The sequence below is a fragment of the Panulirus ornatus genome, chromosome 5 (genome assembly GCF_036320965.1).
Source record: "Panulirus ornatus isolate Po-2019 chromosome 5, ASM3632096v1, whole genome shotgun sequence".
In the NCBI taxonomy this organism is placed as follows: domain Eukaryota; kingdom Metazoa; phylum Arthropoda; class Malacostraca; order Decapoda; family Palinuridae; genus Panulirus; species Panulirus ornatus.
Window position 1 is genome coordinate 24227264 of NC_092228.1, and position 19828 is coordinate 24247091.

General features: G+C 41.1%; 1 protein-coding gene across 1 annotated transcript in view; it reads left to right on the top strand.

The window, feature by feature from the left end:
- LOC139748791 (ionotropic receptor 21a-like) overlaps nt 1-19828 on the top strand; it is a 52421-nt gene that overhangs the window by 1314 nt on the left and 31279 nt on the right. Inside the window, exon 2 of the mRNA XM_071662225.1 lies at nt 14278-14587. Coding sequence (XP_071518326.1) covers nt 14278-14587 — 310 coding nt within the window. The remainder of the gene's footprint in view (nt 1-14277; nt 14588-19828) is intronic.

Consider the following 19828-nt stretch of genomic DNA (forward strand, 5'->3'; position numbering starts at 1 on the left):
TTCTTTTTTTTTGATATCTAGTATATTCTACGATAATAATTTGTTCCAGGTAATCGTCTGTAATGCAAAGTAAGGACTGTATTTGGATGATCACTAGAATCGTACCAGAGGGAAGGAAAAGATTTTGTGATCAATCAGAAAATTTTTCAATTACATAGAAATTACTTCAGAGGTAACTTTCAACTGGAGAGACGAGCAAAAATGCCTCATTTTATCTAGACTTGCATATCTAGTGACATTTTCATTGCTCTTGACAGACAAAAATTGGAATGATATCGTCAATGCAAATAGTATGGACGTAGTTTGGTAAAACTCCAGTAAAGGCCTTATTGGAATAGAGAGAACACACTTGTCAACGCGCAGTTGAAGGTCTGCTTTTTAGCTCGCCATAGTAAACACCAGCAGACTCTGGGTATTTGGTTACGTCGGACTGTAGGCCTGTCGAGTAGTAACGCCGTTAGGAGTATCCCTTCATTAGCACAGGACACATCTAGACCCCTGTTTATGTGTTGTTGGATCTAATGGCTATCATTATCCTTACCAGATTTCAACAGTACAATGTTCTAAAGATGGTTCTTTAGGTTACGTGATGTGCGCCGTGTAAGATATATTCATATTCGGAACAAAATGATGCACACGATACATATAGTAGAGTTGAGATTATCTGCTCTCATACTCACGAATGCTAGTTGATACAGATGATACATCAGCATCTCATTTGCATTCGAGAGTTTCGAGATGTAGTGTAAAGGAATATTCAATCGCGACTGTACAATGTGGGTAAGTGACAGCTCATATTCTTTTAGCAAGACACTAAAGTCTACAGTTTAGATTGTTGTACAATAACAGATGTTCTTATTTGAATTCGATTTTCGATACCGTAATAATTTCTATATCTTATTCAAACTTTTCATCAAGATATTGGGTAGGTAAAGATGTCTTTTATGTTTGATTTGGATAACGAAACTTCCATAATTTTTTTCCTGTACATTTCTGCTCCTTTAACCGTTCATTATAATCTATGAACAGATGGAGTGCCAATGATATGCGTAAAATTACATCCGATTACCTTTATCATATTACCTCGTGAAATAAAAGTATTTATCTTTCTAATACTGTCTAGGCTTTCAGAGCATATGTAAGTTTCTTAGGTAAACTCTTTACCCTTCTGAGAAAGGATCACAGGAAAAGTATTGAAGTACTGGTACCTTTGCTGATCTTCAGGGTCAGCATTGTATACTGTGATAAACCAAAAGACAAGAGAGTTTCAAAAATTGAAAATATAACTTCTAAGCCTTGTAACGATATAGCGGTTAGCGTTTCTGACGGTGACGCATTCCCAGGACGCCCAGTTTCGAGCCCATAGGTCCGAATCCTTTTTGTAGCATTCGGTTCAGAGTCAACCCAGTTGGTCATCCACCAATCTACCACTCGTGGTTGGTCGATAAAATAAGTACCTGGCTCAGGCTTGGATATATATATATATATATATATATATATATATATATATATATATATATATATATATATATATATATATATATATATATATATATATATATATATATATATATATATATATATATATATATATATATATATATATATATATATATATAAATATATATATATATATATATATTTATATATATATATATATATATAAATATATATATATATATATATATATATATATATATATATATATATATATATATATATATATATATATATATATATATATATATTTATATATATATATATATATATATATATATATATATATATATATATATATATATATATATATATATATATATATATATATATATATATATACATATATATATGTATATATATATATATATATATATATATATATATATTTTTTTTTTTTTTTTTTTTTTTTTTATACTTTGTCGCTGTCTCCCGCGTTTGCGAGGTAGCGCAAGGAAACAGACGAAAGAAATGGCCCAACCCCCCCCCCCCATACACATGTACATACACACATCCACACACGCAAATATACATACCTACACAGCTTTCCATGGTTTACCCCAGACGCTTCACATGCCTTGATTCAATCCACTGACAGCACGTCAACCCCTGTATACCACATCGCTCCAATTCACTCTATTCCTTGCCCTCCTTTCACCCTCCTGCATGTTCAGGCCCCGATCACACAAAATCTTTTTCACTCCATCTTTCCACCTCCAATTTGGTCTCCCTCTTCTCCTCGTTCCCTCCACCTCCGACACATATATCCTCTTGGTCAATCTTTCCTCACTCATTCTCTCCATGTGCCCAAACCATTTCAAAACACCCTCTTCTGCTCTCTCAACCACGCTCTTTTTATTTCCACACATCTCTCTTACCCTTACGTTACTTACTCGATCAAACCACCTCACACCACACATTGTCCTCAAACATCTCATTTCCAGCACATCCATCCTCCTGCGCACAACTCTATCCATAGCCCACGCCTCGCAACCATACAGCATTGTTGGAACCACTATTCCTTCAAACATACCCATTTTTGCTTTCCGAGATAATGTTCTCGACTTCCACACATTTTTCAAGGCTCCCAAAATTTTCGCCCCCTCCCCCACCCTATGATCCACTTCCGCTTCCATGGTTCCATCCGCTGACAGATCCACTCCCAGATATCTAAAACACTTCACTTCCTCCAGTTTTTCTCCATTCAAACTCACCTCCCAATTGACTTGACCCTCAACCCTACTGTACCTAATAACCTTGCTCTTATTCACATTTACTCTTAACTTTCTTCTTCCACACACTTTACCAAACTCAGTCACCAGCTTCTGCAGTTTCTCACATGAATCAGCCACCAGCGCTGTATCATCAGCGAACAACAACTGACTCACTTCCCAAGCTCTCTCATCCCCAACAGACTTCATACTTGCCCCTCTTTCCAGGACTCTTGCATTTACCTCCCTAACAACCCCATCCATAAACAAATTAAACAACCATGGAGACATCACACACCCCTGCCGCAAACCTACATTCACTGAGAACCAATCACTTTCCTCTCTTCCTACACGTACACATGCCTTACATCCTCGATAAAAACTTTTCACTGCTTCTAACAACTTGCCTCCCACACCATATATTCTTAATACCTTCCACAGAGCATCTCTATCAACTCTATCATATGCCTTCTCCAGATCCATAAATGCTACATACATATACATACATATATATATACATTTATTTAATATACTTTGTCGCTGTCTTCCACGTTAGCGAGGTAGCGCAAGGAAACAGACGAAAGAATGGCCCAACCCACCCGCAAACACATTTACATACATACACGTCCACACACGCACATATACATACCTATACATCTCAAAGTATGCATATATATACACACAGATATATGCATATATACATATGTACATAATTCATACTATCTGCTCTCATTCATTCCCGTCGCCATCCGCCACACATGAAATGACAATCCCCTCCCCCCGAATGTGAGCGAGGTAGCGCTAGAAAAAGACACAAAGGCCACATTCGTTCACACTTAGTCTCTAGCTCTCAGGTATAATACACCGAAACCACAGCTTCCTTTCCACATCCAGGCTATACAAAACGTTGCATGGTTTACCCAAGACGCTTCACAATTGCACGCCTTTCACCCTCCTGCATGTTCAGGCTCCGATTACTGAAAATCTTTTTCACTCCATCTTTCCACATCCAATTTGGTCTCCCGCTTATCCTCGTTCCCTCCACCTCTGACATATATATCCTTTTTGTCAATCCATCCTCACTCATTCTCTCCATGTGACCAAACTTTTTCAAAACACCCTCTTCTACTCTCTCAACCACACTCTTTTTTTACCACACATCCCTCTTACCCTTTCATTACTTACTCGATCAAACCACCTCACACCACATATTGTCCTGAAACAGCTCATTTCCAGCACATCCACCCACCTTCGCACAACTCTATTCATAGCTCACGCCTCGCAACCACATAACAATGTTGGAAACACTATTCCTTCAAACATACCCATTTTATCTTTCCAAGATAACGTTCTCGACATCCACATATTTTTCAACGCTCCCAGAACTTTCGCCCCCTCCTGCACGCTATGATCCACTTCCGTTTCCATGGTTCCATCCGCTACCAAATACACTCCCAGATATCTAAAATACTTCACTTCCTCCAGTTTCTCTCCATTTAAACTTACCTCCCAATTCACTTGTCCCTCAACTCTACTGTACCTAATAACCTTGCTGTTATTCACATTTACTCTCAGCTTTCTTCTTTCACACACTTTACCAAACTCAGTCACCAGCTTCTGCAGTTTCTCACCCGAATCAGCCACTAGCGCTGTGTCATCAGCGAACAACAACTGACTCACTTCCCAAGCTCTCTCATCCACAACAGACTGCATACTTGCCCCTGTCTCCAAATCTCTTGGATTCATCTCCCTAACAACCCCATCATAAACAAATTAAAAAACCATGGAGACATCACGCAACCCTACCGCAAACCAGCATTCACTGAGAACCAATGACTTTCCTCTCTTCCTATACGGACACATGCCTTACATCCTCGATAAATACTTTAAACTGCTTCTAACAACTTGCCTCCCACACCATATATTCTTAATACCTTCCACAAAGCATCTCTATAACTCTATCATACGCCTTCTGCAGATCCATACATGATACATACAAATCTTTTGCTTTTCTAAGTATTTCTCACATACATTCTTTAAAGTAAACACCTGAACCACACGTCCTCCACCACCTCTGAAACCACACTCCTCTTCTCCAATCTGATGCTCTGTAGATGCCTTCACCCGCTCAATCAATACCCTCCCATATAAGTTCCCAGGAATACGCAACAAACTTATACCTCTGTAATTTGAGCACTCACTTTTATCCCCTTTGCCCTTGTAAAATGGCACTAGGCAAGCATTCCGCCAATGCTCAGGAACATCACCATGAGTCATACATACATTAAATAACCTTACCAACCAGTCAACAATACAGTCACACACTTTTTTGATAAATTCCACTGCAATACCATCCAAACCCGCTGCCTTGTCGGCTTTCATCTTCCGCAAACCTTTACTACCTCTTCTCTATTTACCAAATCATTTTCCCTATCCCTCTCACTTTGCACCCCACCTCGACCAAAACACAATATACCTGCCTTTCTATCATCAAACACATACAACAAACCTTGAAAATACTCCCTCCATCTCCTTCTCACATCCCCATTACTTGTTTTCACCTCCCAATTAACCCCCTTTACTGATGTTCCCATTTGTTCCCCTGTCTTACGCACTTTATTTACCTTCTTCCCAAACATCTTTTTATTCTCCCTAAAATTGAATGATACTCTCTCACATGAACTCTCATTTGCCCTCTTTTTCACCTGTTGCTCCTTTCTCTTGACCTCCTGCATTTTTTTTTTTATACATCTCCCACTCATTTACAATTTTTCCATGAAAAAATCGTCTAAACGCCTCTCTCTTCTCTTTCACTAATAATCTTAATTCTTCATTCCACCACTCCCTACCCTTTCTAATCAACCCATATCCCACGATTCTCATGCCACAAGCATCTTTTGCGTAAGCCATCACAGCTTCCCTAAATACATCCCATTCCTCCCCACTCCCCTTACTTCCTTTGTTCACACCCTTCTCCATTTTGTACTAAGTCTTTCCTGGTACTTACTCACACAAGTCTCCTTCCCAAGCTCACTTACTCTCACCACTCTCTTCACCCCAACATTCTCTCTTCTTTTCTGAAAACCCCTACAAATCTTCACTTTCGTCTCCACAAGATAATGATCAGACATCCCTCTAGTTGCAACTCTTAGCACATTAACATCAAAAAGTCTCTCTTTCGCGCGTCTGTCAATTAACACATAATCCAATAACGCTCTCAGGCCATCTCTCCTACTTACATACGTATACTTATGTATATCTCGCTTTTTAAACCAGGTATTCCTAATCACCAGTCCTTTTTCAGCACATAAATCTACAAGCTCTTCACCATTTCCATTTACAACACTGAACAACCCATGTATACCAATTATTCCCTCAACTGCCACATTACTCACCTTTGCATTCAAATCACCCATCACTATAACCCGTTCTTGTGCATCAAAACCACTATAACACTCATTCAGCTGCTCCAAAAACAGTTGCCTCTCATGATCTTGCTTCTCATGCCCAGGTGCATATGCACCAATAATCACCCATCTCTCTCCATCAACTTTCAGTTTTACCCATATCAATCTAGAATTTACTTTCTTACACTTCATCACATACTCCCACAACTCCTGTTTCAGAAGTACTTCTACTCCTTCCCTTGCTCTTGTCCTCTCACTAAACCCTGACTTTACTCCCAAGACATTCCCAAACCACTCTTCCCCTTTACCCTTGAGCTTCGTTTCACTCAGAGCCAAAACATCCAGGTTCCTTTCCTCAAACATACTACCTATCTCTCCTTTTTTATCATCTTGGTTACATCCACACACATTTAGACACCCCAATCTGAGCCTTCGAGGAGGATGAGCACTCCCCGCGTGACTCGTTCTTGTGTTTCCCCTTTTAGAAAGTCAAAATACAATGAGGGGAGGGTTTATGGCCTCCCCGCTCCCGTCCCCTTTAGTCGCCTTCTGCGATACGTGAGGAATGCGTGAGAAGATTTCTTCCACCCTATCCCCAAGGATATGTATATACATATATATATATATATATATATATATATATATATATATATATATATATATATATATATATATATATATATATATATATATATATATATATATATATATATATATATATATATATATATATATATATACCCTCCTTCATGTATATATATATATATATATATATATATATATACATATACATATATATATATATATATATATATATATATATATATATATATATATATATATATATATATATATATATATATATATATATATATATATATATATGTATTTTTTTTATGATTTTGCTTTGTCGCTGTCTCCCGCGTTTGCGAGGTAGCGCAAGGAAACAGACGAAAGAATGGCCCAACCCGCGCACATACACATGTATATACATACACGTCCACACACGCAAATATACATACCTATACATCACAATGTACAAATATATACATACACGTCCACACACGCAAATATACATACCTATACATCTCAATGTACACATATATATACACACAGACATACACATATATACACATGTACATAATTCATACTGTCTGCCTTCATTTATTTCCATCGCCACCTCTCCACACATGGAATAAAAAGCCCATCACCCCTCATGTGTGCGAGGTAGCGCTAGGAAAAGACAACAAAGACCCAATTCGCTCACACTCAGTCTCTAGCTGTCATGTAATAATGCACCGAAACCACAGCCCCCTTTCCACATCCAAGCCCCACAGACCTTTCCATGGTTTACCGCACACGCTTCAATTGCCCTGGTTCAATCCACTGACAGCACGTCGACCCCGATATACCACATCGTTCCAATTCACTCTATTCCTTGCACACGTTTCACCCTCCTTCATGTTCAGGCCCCGATCACTCAAAATCTGTTTCACTCCATCTTTCCACCTCCAATTTGGTCTCACACTTGTCCTCGTTCCCTCCACCTCTGACACATATATCATCTTGGTCAATCTTTCCTCACGCATTCTCTCCATGTGACAAAACCATTTCAAACCACCCTCTTCTGCTCTCTCAACCACACTCTTTTTATTTCCACACATCTCTCTTACCCTTCCATTACTTAGTCGATCATACCACCTCACACCACATATTGTCCTCAAACATCTCATTTCCAGCACATCCACCCTCCTGCTCACAGCTCTATCCATTGCCTACGACTCGCAACCATACAACTTTGTTGGAACCACTATTCCTTCAAACATACCCATTTTTGCTCTCCGAGATAATGTTCTCGACTTCCAACCATTCTTCTAGGCTCCCAGAATTTTCGGCCCCTCCCCCATTCCATGATTCACTTCCGTTTCCACGGTTACATCCGCTGCCAGATCCACTCCCAGATATCTAAAACACTTTACTTCCTTCATTTTTTCTACATTCAAACTTACCTCCCAATTGACTTGACCCTGAACCCTACTGTACCTAATAGCCTTGCTCTTATTCACATTTACTTTTAACTTTCTTCTTTCACACGCTTTACCAAACTCATTCACCAGATTCTACAGTTTCTCACCTGAATCAGCCACCAGCGTTGTATTATCAGCGAACTACAACTGAATCACTTCCCAAGCTCTCTCATCCTCAACAGACTTCATACTTGCCCCTCTTTCGAAAACTCTTGCATTCACCTCCCTACCAAGCCCATCCATAAACAAATTAAACAACCGTGGAGACATCACACACCTCTGCCGCAACCTACATTCATTGAGAGCCATATATATATATATACATATATATATATATATATATATATATATATATATATATATATATATATATATATATATATATATATATATATATATATATATGAAGTCCGTTGGGGATGAGAGAGCTTGGGAAGTGAGTCAGTTGTTGTTCGCTGATGATACAGCGCTGGTGGCTGATTCATGTGAGAAACTGCAGAAGCTGGTGACTGAGTTTGGTAAAGTGTGTGGAAGAAGAAAGTTAAGAGTAAATGTGAATAAGAGCAAGGCTATTAGGTACAGTAGGGTTGAGGGTCAAGTCAATTGGGAGGTGGGTTTGAATGGAGAAAAACTGGAGGAAGTGAAGTGTTTTAGATATCTGGGAGTGGATCTGGCAGCGGATGGAACCATGGAAGCGGAAGTGGATCATAGGGTGGGGGAGGGGGCGAGAATTCTGGGAGCCTTGAAGAATGTGTGGAAGTCGAGAACATTATCTCGGAAAGCAAAAATGGGTATGTTTGAAGGAATAGTGGTTCCAACAATGTTGTATGGTTGCGAGGCGTGGGCTATGGATAGAGTTGTGCGCAGGAGGATGGATGTGCTGGAAATGAGATGTTTGAGGACAATGTGTGGTGTGAGGTGGTTTGATCGAGTGAGTAACGTAAGGGTAAGAGAGATGTGTGGAAATAAAAAGAGCGTGGTTGAGAGAGCAGAAGAGGGTGTTTTGAAGTGTTTTGGGCACATGGAGAGAATGAGTGAGGAAAGATTGACCAAGAGGATATATGTGTCGGAGGTGGAGGGAACGAGGAGAAGAGGGAGACCAAATTGGAGGTGGAAAGATGGAGTGAAAAAGATTTTGTGTGATCGGGGCCTGAACATGCAGGAGGGTGAAAGGAGGGCAAGGAATAGATTGAATTGGATCGATGTGGTATACCGGGGTTGACGTGCTGTCAGTGGATTGAATCAAGGCATGTGAAGCGTCTGGGGTAAACCATGGAAAGCTGTGTAGGTATGTATATTTGCGTGTGTGGATGTATGTATATACATGTGTATGGGGGGGGGGTTGGGCCATTTCTTTCGTCTGTTTCCTTGCGCTACCTCGCAAACGTTGGAGACAGCGACAAAGTATAATAAAAAAAATATATATGTATATATATATATATATATATATATATATATATATATATATATATATATATATATATATATATATATATATTTTTTTTTTTTTTTTGCTTTGTCGCTGTCTCCCGCGTTTGCGCGGTAGCGGAAGGAAACAGACGAAAGAAATGGCCCAACCAACCCCCATACACATGTATATACATACGTCCACACACGCAAATATACATACCTACACAGCTTTCCATGGTTTACCCCAGACGCTTTACATGCCCTGATTCAATCCACTGACAGCACGTCAACCCCGGTACACCACATCGATCCAATTCACTCTATTCCTTGCCCTCCTTTCACCCTCCTTCATGTTCAGGCCCCGATCACACAAAATCTTTTTCACTCCATCTTTCCACCTCCAATTTGGTCTCACACTTCTCCTCGTTCCCTCCACCTCCGACACATATATCCTCTTGGTCAATCTTTCCTCACTCATTCTCTCCATGTGCCCAAACCATTTCAAAACACCCCCTTCTGCTCCCTCAACCACGCTCTTTTTATTTCAACACATCTCTCTTACCCCTACGTTACTTACTCGATCAAACCACCTCACACCACACATTGTCCTCAAACATATCATTTCCAGCACATCCATCCTCCTGCACACAACTCTATCCATAGCCCACGCCTCGCAACCATACAACATTGTTGGAACCACTATTCCTTCAAACATACCCATTTTTGCTTTCCGAGATAATGTTCTCGACTTCCACACATTCTTCAAGGCTCCCAGGATTTTCGCCCCCTCCCCAACCCTATGATCCACTTCCGCTTCCATGGTTCCATCCGCTGCCAGATCCACTCCCAGATTTCTAAAACACTTTACTTCCTCCAGTTTTTCTCCATTCAAACTCACCTCCCAATTGACTTGACCCCCTACCCTACTGTACCTAATGACCTTGCTCTTATTCACATTTACTCTTAACTTTCTTCTTTCACACACTTTACCAAACTCAGTCACCAGTTTCTGCAGTTTCTCACATGAATCAGCCACCAGCGCTGTATCATCAGCGAACAACAACTGACTCACTTCCCAAGCTCTCTGATCCCCAACAGACTTCATACTTGCCCCTCTTTCCAAAACTCTGGCATTCACCTCCCTAACAACCCCATCCATAAACCAATTAAACAACCATGGAGACATCACACACCCCTGCCGCAAACCTACATTCACTGAGAACCAATCACTTTCCTCTCTTCCTACACGTACACATGCCTTACATCTTCGATATATATTCCTGGGGATAGGGGAGAAAGAATACTTCCCAAGCATTCCTCACTTGTCATAGAAGGCGACTAAAGGGGATGGACCCGGGGGGCTAGAAACCCTCCGCTCTTTGCATTTGAACTTTCGAATCGGTGAAACAGAAGAAGGAGTGACGAGGGGATTGCTCATCCTCCTCGAGGGCTCAGATTGGGGTATCTAAATGTTTGTGGATGTAACGAAGATGAGAAAAAGGGAGGAATAGGTAGTATGTTTAAGAAAAGATACTTGGATGTTTTGGCTCTGAGTGAAACGAAGCTCAAGGGTAAAGTGGAAGAGTGGTTTGGGAATTTCTTGGGAGTAAAGTCAGTGGTCAGTGAAAGGACAAGAGCAAGGGAAGGAGTAGCACTACTTCTAAAACATAAGTGGTGGGAGTATGTGATAGAGTGTAAGAAAGTAAACTCTAGATTGATATGGGTAAAACTGAGAGTTGATGGAGAGAGATGGGTGATTATTGGTGCATATGCACCTGGGCTTGATGAGAAAGATCATGAGGGGCAAGTGTTTTGGGAGCAGCTAAGTGAGTGTGTTAGAAGTTTTGATGCACGAGACCGGATTATTGTGATGGGTGATTTGAATGCAAAGGTGAGTAATGTGGCAGATGAGGGAATAATTGGTGTACATGGGGTGTTCAGTTTTGTAAATGGAAATGTTGAAGAGCTTGTAGACTTATGTGCTGAAAAAAGACTGGTGATTGGGAATACATGGTTTAAAAAGAGAGATATACATAAGTGTACGTATGTAAGTAGGAGAGATGGCTAGAGAGCGTTATTGGATTACGTGTTAATTGATTGGCACGTGAAAAAGAGACTTTTGGATGTGAATGTACTGAGAGGTACATCTACAGGGATGTGTGAACATTATCTTGTAGAGGCGAAGGTGAAGATTTGTAGAAGTTTTCAGAAAAGAAGAGAGAATGTTAGGTGAAGAGACTGGTGAGAGTAAGTGAGCTATGGATGGAAACTTGTGAGAGGAAGTACCTACAGCGACTGAGTACAGAATTGAAAAAGGTGAGAACAAATGACGTAAGGGGAGTGGAGAAGGAATAGGATGTATTTAGGGAAGTAGTGATGGCTTGCGCAAAAGATGCTTGTGGCATGGGAACCGTGGGAGGTGGGCAGCTTAGAAAGGGTAGTGAGTGGTGGGATCAAGAAGTAAGATTAGTAGTGAAAGAGAAGAAAGAGGCCTTTGGACGATTTTTGCAGGGAAATAATGCATATGACTGGGAGATGTATAAAAGAAAGAGGTAGTAGGTGAAGAGAAAGGTGCAAGAGGCGAAAAAGAGTGCAAATGAGAGTTGGGATGAGAGAGTATCATTGAATTTTAGGGACTATAAAAAGATGTTTTGGATGGAGGTAAATAAAGTGCGTAAGACAAAGGAAGAAATGGGAAGATCAGTTAAGGTGGCTAAAGGGGAGGTGTTAACAAGTAGTGATGTGAGGAGATTGTATTTTGAAGGCTTGTTGAATATGTTTGATAATAGAGTGGCAGATATAGGGTGTTTTGGTCGAGGTGGTGTGCAAAGTGAAAGGGTTAGGGAGGATTATTTGGTAAACAGAGAAGGAGTAAAAGCTTTGCGGAAGATGAAAGCCGGAAAGGCAGCGGGTTTGAATGGTATTGCAGTGGAATCTATTAAAAAAAATTGGGTGACTGTATTGCTGACTGGTTGGTAAGGTTATTCAATGTATGTATGACTCATGTTGAGGTGTCTGAGGATTGGCGGAATGCTTGGATAGTGCCATTGTACAAAGGCAAAGGGGATAAGAGTGAGTGTTGAAATTTCAGAGGTACAAGTTTGTTGAGTATTCCTGGGAAATTTTATGGGAGGGTATATGTTGAGAGGGTGAAAGCATGTACAGAGCATCAGACTGGGGAAGAGCAGTGTGGTTTCAGAAGTGGTAGAGGATATGTGGATCAGGTGTTTGCCTTGAAAAATATATGTGAGAAATACTTAGAAAAGCAAATGGATTTGTAGGTAGCGTTTACGGATCTGGAGAAGAGCATATGAAAGAATTGATACAGATCCTCTGTGGAAGGTACTTAGAATATATGGTGTGGGAGGAAAGTTGTTAGAAGCAGTAAAAAGTTTTTATCGAGGATGTAAGGCATGTGTACGTGTGTAAAAAGAGGAGAGTGATTGGTTCTCAGTGAATGTTGGTTTGCGGCAGGGGTGTGTGTTGTCTCCATTGTTGTTTAATTTGTTTTTGGATGGGGTGGTTAGTGAGGTGAATGGAAGATTTTTGGAAAGAGGGGCAAATATGTAGTCTGTTGTGGATAAGAGAGCTTGGGAAGTCATTTGTTGTTCGCTGATGATACAGTGCTGGTGGCTGATTCGTGTGAGAAACTGCAGAAGCTGGTGACTGAGTTTGATAAAGTGTGTGAAAGAAGAAAGTTGAGAGTAAATGAGAAGAAGAGCAAGCTTATTAGGTACAGTAGGATTGAGGGACAGGTCAACTGGGAGGTAAGTCTGAATGGAGGAAAATTGGAGGAAGTGAAGTGTTTTAGGTATTTGGAAGTGGATTTGGCAGCGGATGAAATCATGGAAGCGGAAGTGAATCAATGGTTGTTGAAGGGGGCGAAGGCTTTGGGAGCGTTGATAGATGTGTGAAAGTCGAGAACGTTATCTTTGAAAGCAAACATGGGTATGTTTGAAGGAATAGGGGTTCCAACAGTTATATGGTTGCGAGGCGTGGGCTATAGATAGAGATGTTCGGAGGAGGGTGGATGTGCTGGAAATGAGATGTTTGAGGACAATATGTTGTGTGAGGTGGCTTGATCGAGTAAGTAATGTAAGGGTAAGAGAGATGTGTGGTAATGAATAGAGTGTGACTGAGAGAGCAGAAGAGATTGTTTTGAAACGGTTTGGTCACATGCATAGAATGAGTGAGGAAAGATTGACAAAGAGGATATAATTTTCAAAGGTGGAGGGAACGAGAAGAAGTTGGAGACCAAATTGGAGGTGGAAAGACGGAGTTAAAAAGATTTTGAGTGATCGGGGCGTGAACAAGCAGGAGGGTGAAAGGCGTGCAAGGAATGGAGTGAATTGGAGCGATGCGGTATACCGGGGTCGACGTGCTGTCAATGGATTGAACCAGGGCATGTGAAGCGTCTGGGATAAATCATCGAAAGTTTCTTGGGGCTTGGATGTGGAAAGGGAGCAATGGTTTCGGTGCATTGTACATGACAGCTAGTGACTGGGTGTGAACGAATTTGGTCTTTGTTGTCTTTTCCTAGCGCTACTTCGTGCACATGCGGGGCTAGGGGGTTGTTATTTCATGTAAAACAGTTAGCTCATTTAGAATTCCAATAAAGAATTATATAATCTACTGCAACTTTTACCATTCTTTTATATCAAATAAATTATCTTATGTATGATGATGGAAAATATCTTCCTCTTTATAAATAATCCTCTTCAACAGTGGAGGTGAACGAAGAAACCTTCAGGATTTAAGCTTCAGCTGGTACTATGCCTTCGGTGTGCATTTCTGCGAGGCTCATGCTACCCTTCCACGCAGTACCAGTACTCAGGTCTTCGTCCAGTTCCTGTGGTTGTACACCATGATACTGACCATTAGCTACTCGGCTAATCTGAAGTCTTTCTTGCTGGTGAAGAAACAACCGTCCATGATGGAGACCTTTCAGGATCTGTATGAGTCAGGCCTCGAAATGGGGGCTTTAGGAAAGCTATTCAGAGATGGCTTTGCCAAATCAAGTGATCCCTACATCAAGGTGAGTGAACAAAAGTATGTTGAGCCACGTCCACAACCTAGAACACTAACGCTAGCGAGGTTTCACGTCACACAAGGCTAAAAACCGTCGCACGTGTTGACATGCTTTGGACAGGAAGAACTTAACTATTCCTACTTTTAATCCGCAAACTTTCGTTATTTGTATCCTAGTGCGTCACTTTTTCATAAATGCGGCCATCCCGTGTGGTGATACTTGGTGAGAAAGTTAGTTCCAACACATCCCAGCACAAAATAAGGGTATGGTTTACATCTTATTTCTTGAATCGTAAATTCGTGATACTTAAAGATATTAACCTTGTACTGTAATATCATTTGTAACAGAAAGTCATGAACACGTAACACATCATATATGCCAATATATTAAAAGTTTGAAAATCAAGAAAATTTAGTGTCTATTAAATGCAAAGGTGAGTAATGTGGCAGTTGAGGGAATAATTGGTATACATGGGGTGTTCAGTGTTGTAAATGGAAATGGTGAAGAGCTTGTAGATTTATGTGCTGAAAAAGGACTGATGATTGGGAATACCTGGTTTAAAAAGCGAGATATACATAAGTATACTTATGTAAGTAGGAGAGATGGCCAGAGAGCGTTATTGGATTACGTGTTAATTGACAGGCGCGCGAAAGAGAGACTTTTGGATGTTAATGTGCTGAGAGGTGCAACTGGAGGGATGTCTGATCATTATCTTGTGGAGGCTAAGGTGAAGATTTGTATGGGTTTCCAGAAAAGAAGAGTGAATGTTGGGGTGAAGAGGGTGGTGAGAGTAAGTGAGCTTGGGAAGGAGACTTGTGTGAGGAAGTACCAGGAGAGACTGAGTACAGAATGGAAAAAGGTGAGAACAATGGAAGTAAGGGGAGTGGGGGAGGAATGGGATGTATTTAGGGAATCAGTGATGGATTGCGCAAAAGATGCTTGTGGCATGAGACGAGTGGGAGGTGGGTTGATTAGAAAGGGTAGTGAGTGGTGGGATGAAGAAGTAAGAGTATTAGTGAATGAGAAGAGAGAGGCATTTGGACGATTTTTGCAGGGAAAAAATGAAATTGAGTGGGAGACGTATAAAAGAAAGAGACAGGAGGTCAAGAGAAAGGTGCAAGAGGTGAAAAAAAGGGCAAATGAGAGTTGGGGTGAGAGACTATCAGTAAATTTTAGGGAGAATAAAAAGATGTTCTGGAAGGAGGTAAATAAAGTGCGTAAGACAAGGGAGCAAATGGGAACTTCAGTGAAGGGCGCAAATGGGGAGGTGATAACAAGTAGTGGTGATGTGAGAAGGAGATGGAGTGAGTATTTTGAAGGTTTGTTGAATGTGTTTGATGATAGAGTGGCAGATATAGGGTGTTTTGGTCGAGGTGGTGTGCAAAGTGCGAGGGTTAGGGAAAATGATTTGGTAAACAGAGAAGAGGTAGTAAAAGCTTTGCGGAAGATGAAAGCCGGCAAGGCAGCAGGTTTGGATGGTATTGCAGTGGAATTTATTAAAAAAGGGGGTGACTGTATTGTTGACTGGTTGGTAAGGTTATTTAATGTATGTATGACTCATGGTGAGGTGCCTGAGGATTGGCGGAATGCGTGCATAGTGCCATTGTACAAAGGCAAAGGGGATAAGAGTGAGTGCTCAAATTACAGAGGTATAAGTTTGTTGAGTATTCCTGGCAAATTGTATGGGAGGGTATTGATTGAGAGGATGAAGTCATGTACAGAGCATCAGATTGGGGAAGAGCAGTGTGGTTTCAGAAGTGGTAGAGGATGTGTGGATCAGGTGTTTGCTTTGAAGAATGTATGTGAGAAATACTTAGAAAAGCAAATGGATTTATATGTAGCATTTATGGATCTGGAGAAGGCATATGATAGAGTTGATAGAGATGCTCTGTGGAAGGTATTAAGAATATATGGTGTGGGAGGAAAATTGTTAGAAGCAGTGAAAAGTTTTTATCGAGGATGTAAGGCATGTGTACGTGTAGGAAGAGAGGAAAGTGATTGGTTCTCAGTGAATGTAGGTTTGCGGCAGGGGTGTGTGATGTCTCCATGGTTGTTTAATTTGTTTATGGATGGGGTTGTTAGGGAGGTGAATGCAAGAGTTTTGGAAAGAGGGGCAAGGATGAAGTCTGTTGGGGATGAGAGAGCTTGGGAAGTGAGTCAGTTGTTGTTCGCTGATGATACAGCGCTGGTGGCTGATTCATGTGAGAAACTGCAGAAGCTGGTAACTGAGTTTGGTAATGTGTGTGAAAGAAGAAAGTTAAGAGTAAATGTGAATAAGAGCAAGGTTATTAGGTACAGTAGGGTTGAGGGCCAAGTCAATTGGGAGGTGAGTTTGAGTGGAGAAAAACTGGAGGAAGTGAAGTGTTTTAGATATCTGGGAGTGGATCTGGCAGCGGATGGAAACATGGAAGCGGAAGTGGATCATAGGGTGGGGAGGGGGCGAGAATTCTGGGAGCCTTGAAGAATGTGTGGAAGTCGAGAACATTATCTCGGAAAGCAAAAATGGGTATGTTTGAAGGAGTAGTGGTTCCAACAATGTTGTATGGTTGCGAGGCGTGGACTATGGATAGAGTTGTGCTCAGGAGGATGGATGTGCTGGAAATGAGATGTTTGAGGACAATGTGTGGTGTGAAGTGGTTTGATCGAGTAAGTAACGTAAGGGTAAGAGAGATGTGTGGAAATTAAAAAGAGCGTGGTTGAGAGAGCAGAAGACGGTGTTTTGAAATGGTTTGGTCACATGGAGAGAATGAGTGAGGAAAGATTGACCAAAAGGATATATGTGTCGGAGGTGGAGGGAACGAGGAGAAGAGGGAGACCAAATTGGAGGTGGAAAGATGGAGTGAAAAAGATTTTGTGTGATCGGGGCCTGAACATGCAGGAGGGTGAAAGGAGGGCAAGGAATAGAGTGAATTGGAGCGATGTTGTATACCGGGGTTGACGTGCTGTCAGAGGATTGAATCAAGTTATGTGAAGCGTCTGGGGTAAACCATGGAAAGCTGTGTAGGTATGTATATTTGCGTGTGTGGACGTATGTATATACATGTGTATGGGGGTGGGTTGGGCCATTTCTTTGGTCTGATTCCTTGCGCTACCTCGCAAACGCGGGAGACAGCGACAAAGCAAAAAAAAAAAAATAAATATATATATATATATATATATATATATATATATATATATATATATATATATATATATATATATATATATATATATATATATATATATGTACATAGTTCATACTGTCTGCCTTTATTCATTTCCATCGCCACCCCGCCACACATGAAAGAACAACCCCCTCCCCCCTCATGTGCGCGAGGTAACGCTAGAAAAAGACAACAAAGGCCACATTCGTTCACACCCAGTCTCTAGGTGTCATGTAATACTACACTGAAACCACAGCTCCCTTACCACAACCAGGGCCAACAGAACTTTACATGGTTTACCCCAGACGCTTTACATGCCCTGGTTCAATCCATTGACAGCCCGTCGAAGCCGGTATACCAAATTGTTCCAATTCACTCTATTCCTTGCACGCCTTTCACCCTCCTGCGTGTTCAGGCCCTGATCACTCAAATTCTTTTTCACTCCATCGTTCCACCTCCAATTAGGTCTCCCACTTCTCCTCGTTCCTTCCACCTCTGACACATGTATCCTCTTGGTTAATCTTTCCTCACTCATTCTCTCCATGTGACTAAACCATTTCAAAACACCCTCTTCTGCTTTCTCAGACACACTCTTTTTATTACCACACATCTCTCTTACGATTTTATTACTTACACGATTAAACCACCTCACACCACATATTGTCCTCACACATCTCATTCGAGCACATTCACCCTCCTCCGCACAACTCTATGCATAGCCTACGCCTCGCAACCACATAACATTGTTGGAACAACTATTTCTTCAAACGTACCATTTTTGCTTTCCAAGGTAATCTTTTCGCCTTCCACACATTTTTCAACGCTCACAGAACTTTTGCCTTTTCCCCCACCCTGTGACTCGCTTCTGCTTCCATGGTTCCATCTGCTGTCAAATCCACTCCAAGATATCTAAATCACTTCACTTCCTCCAGTGAACCATATAACATTTATGGAACCGTCTCATTTCGCACACCACCTCAACCAAAACACTCTATATCTGCCTCTCGATCATCTAACACATTACACAAACTTTCAAAATACTCCATCCATCCCCTCACAGCACCCTTACTTATCATTACATTTTCATTAGCCCCCTTCACCGATGTTCACATTTGTTCTCTCTTACGCACTTTATTTACCTCCTTCCAGAACATCTTATTCTCCTTGAAATTTAATGATGCTCTCTCACCCCCAACTCTCATTTGCCCAGTTTTCCACCTTCTGCACATTTCTCCTGATCTCCTGCCTCTTTCTGCCATAAATCTCCCAGTCATTTACATTATTTCCCTAGAAAAATCGTCCAAATGCCTCTCTCTTCTCTTTCACTAATGATCTTACTTCTTCATCCCATCACTCACTACCCTTTCTAATCTGCCCACCACCCACGCTTCTCATGCCACAAGCATCTTTTGCGCCAGCCATCACTGCTTCCCTAAATACATCCCATTCCTCCCCCGCTCCCCTAAAGTCCTTTACTCTCTCCTTTTTCCATTCTGCATTCAGTCGCTCCTGGTACTTCTTCACACAAGTCTCCTTCCTAAGCTCACTTACGCACTCCACTATCTTCACTCGAACATTCTCTCTTCATTTCTGAAAACTTCTACAAATCTTCACCGCCTCCACAAGATAATGATCATACATCCCTCCAGTTGCACCTCTCAGAACATTAACATCCAAAAGTCTCTTTTTCACGCGCCTATCAATTTCCACGTGTTCCAATAACGCTCTCTGGCCATCTCTACTTCTAACATCTCTCGTTTTAAACCAGGTATTCCGAATCAAGAGTCCTTTGTCAGCACATAAATCTACAAGCTCTTCCCCATTTCCATTTACAACACTGAACACCTCATGTACACCAATCATTCCCTAACCGGCCTCATTACTAACCTTTGCATCGAAATCGCCCAACACAATAACACGGTCTCCTCATTCAAAACTTACACTCACTCAGCTATCCTAAAACACTTGCCTCTCATGACCTTTTCTCTCATGCCCGGGTGCATAGGCACCAATAATCACCCATCTCTCTCCATCAACTTTCAGTTTACTTTCTTACACTCCATCACATACTCCTACCACTTTTGTTTCAGGAGTAGTGCTACTC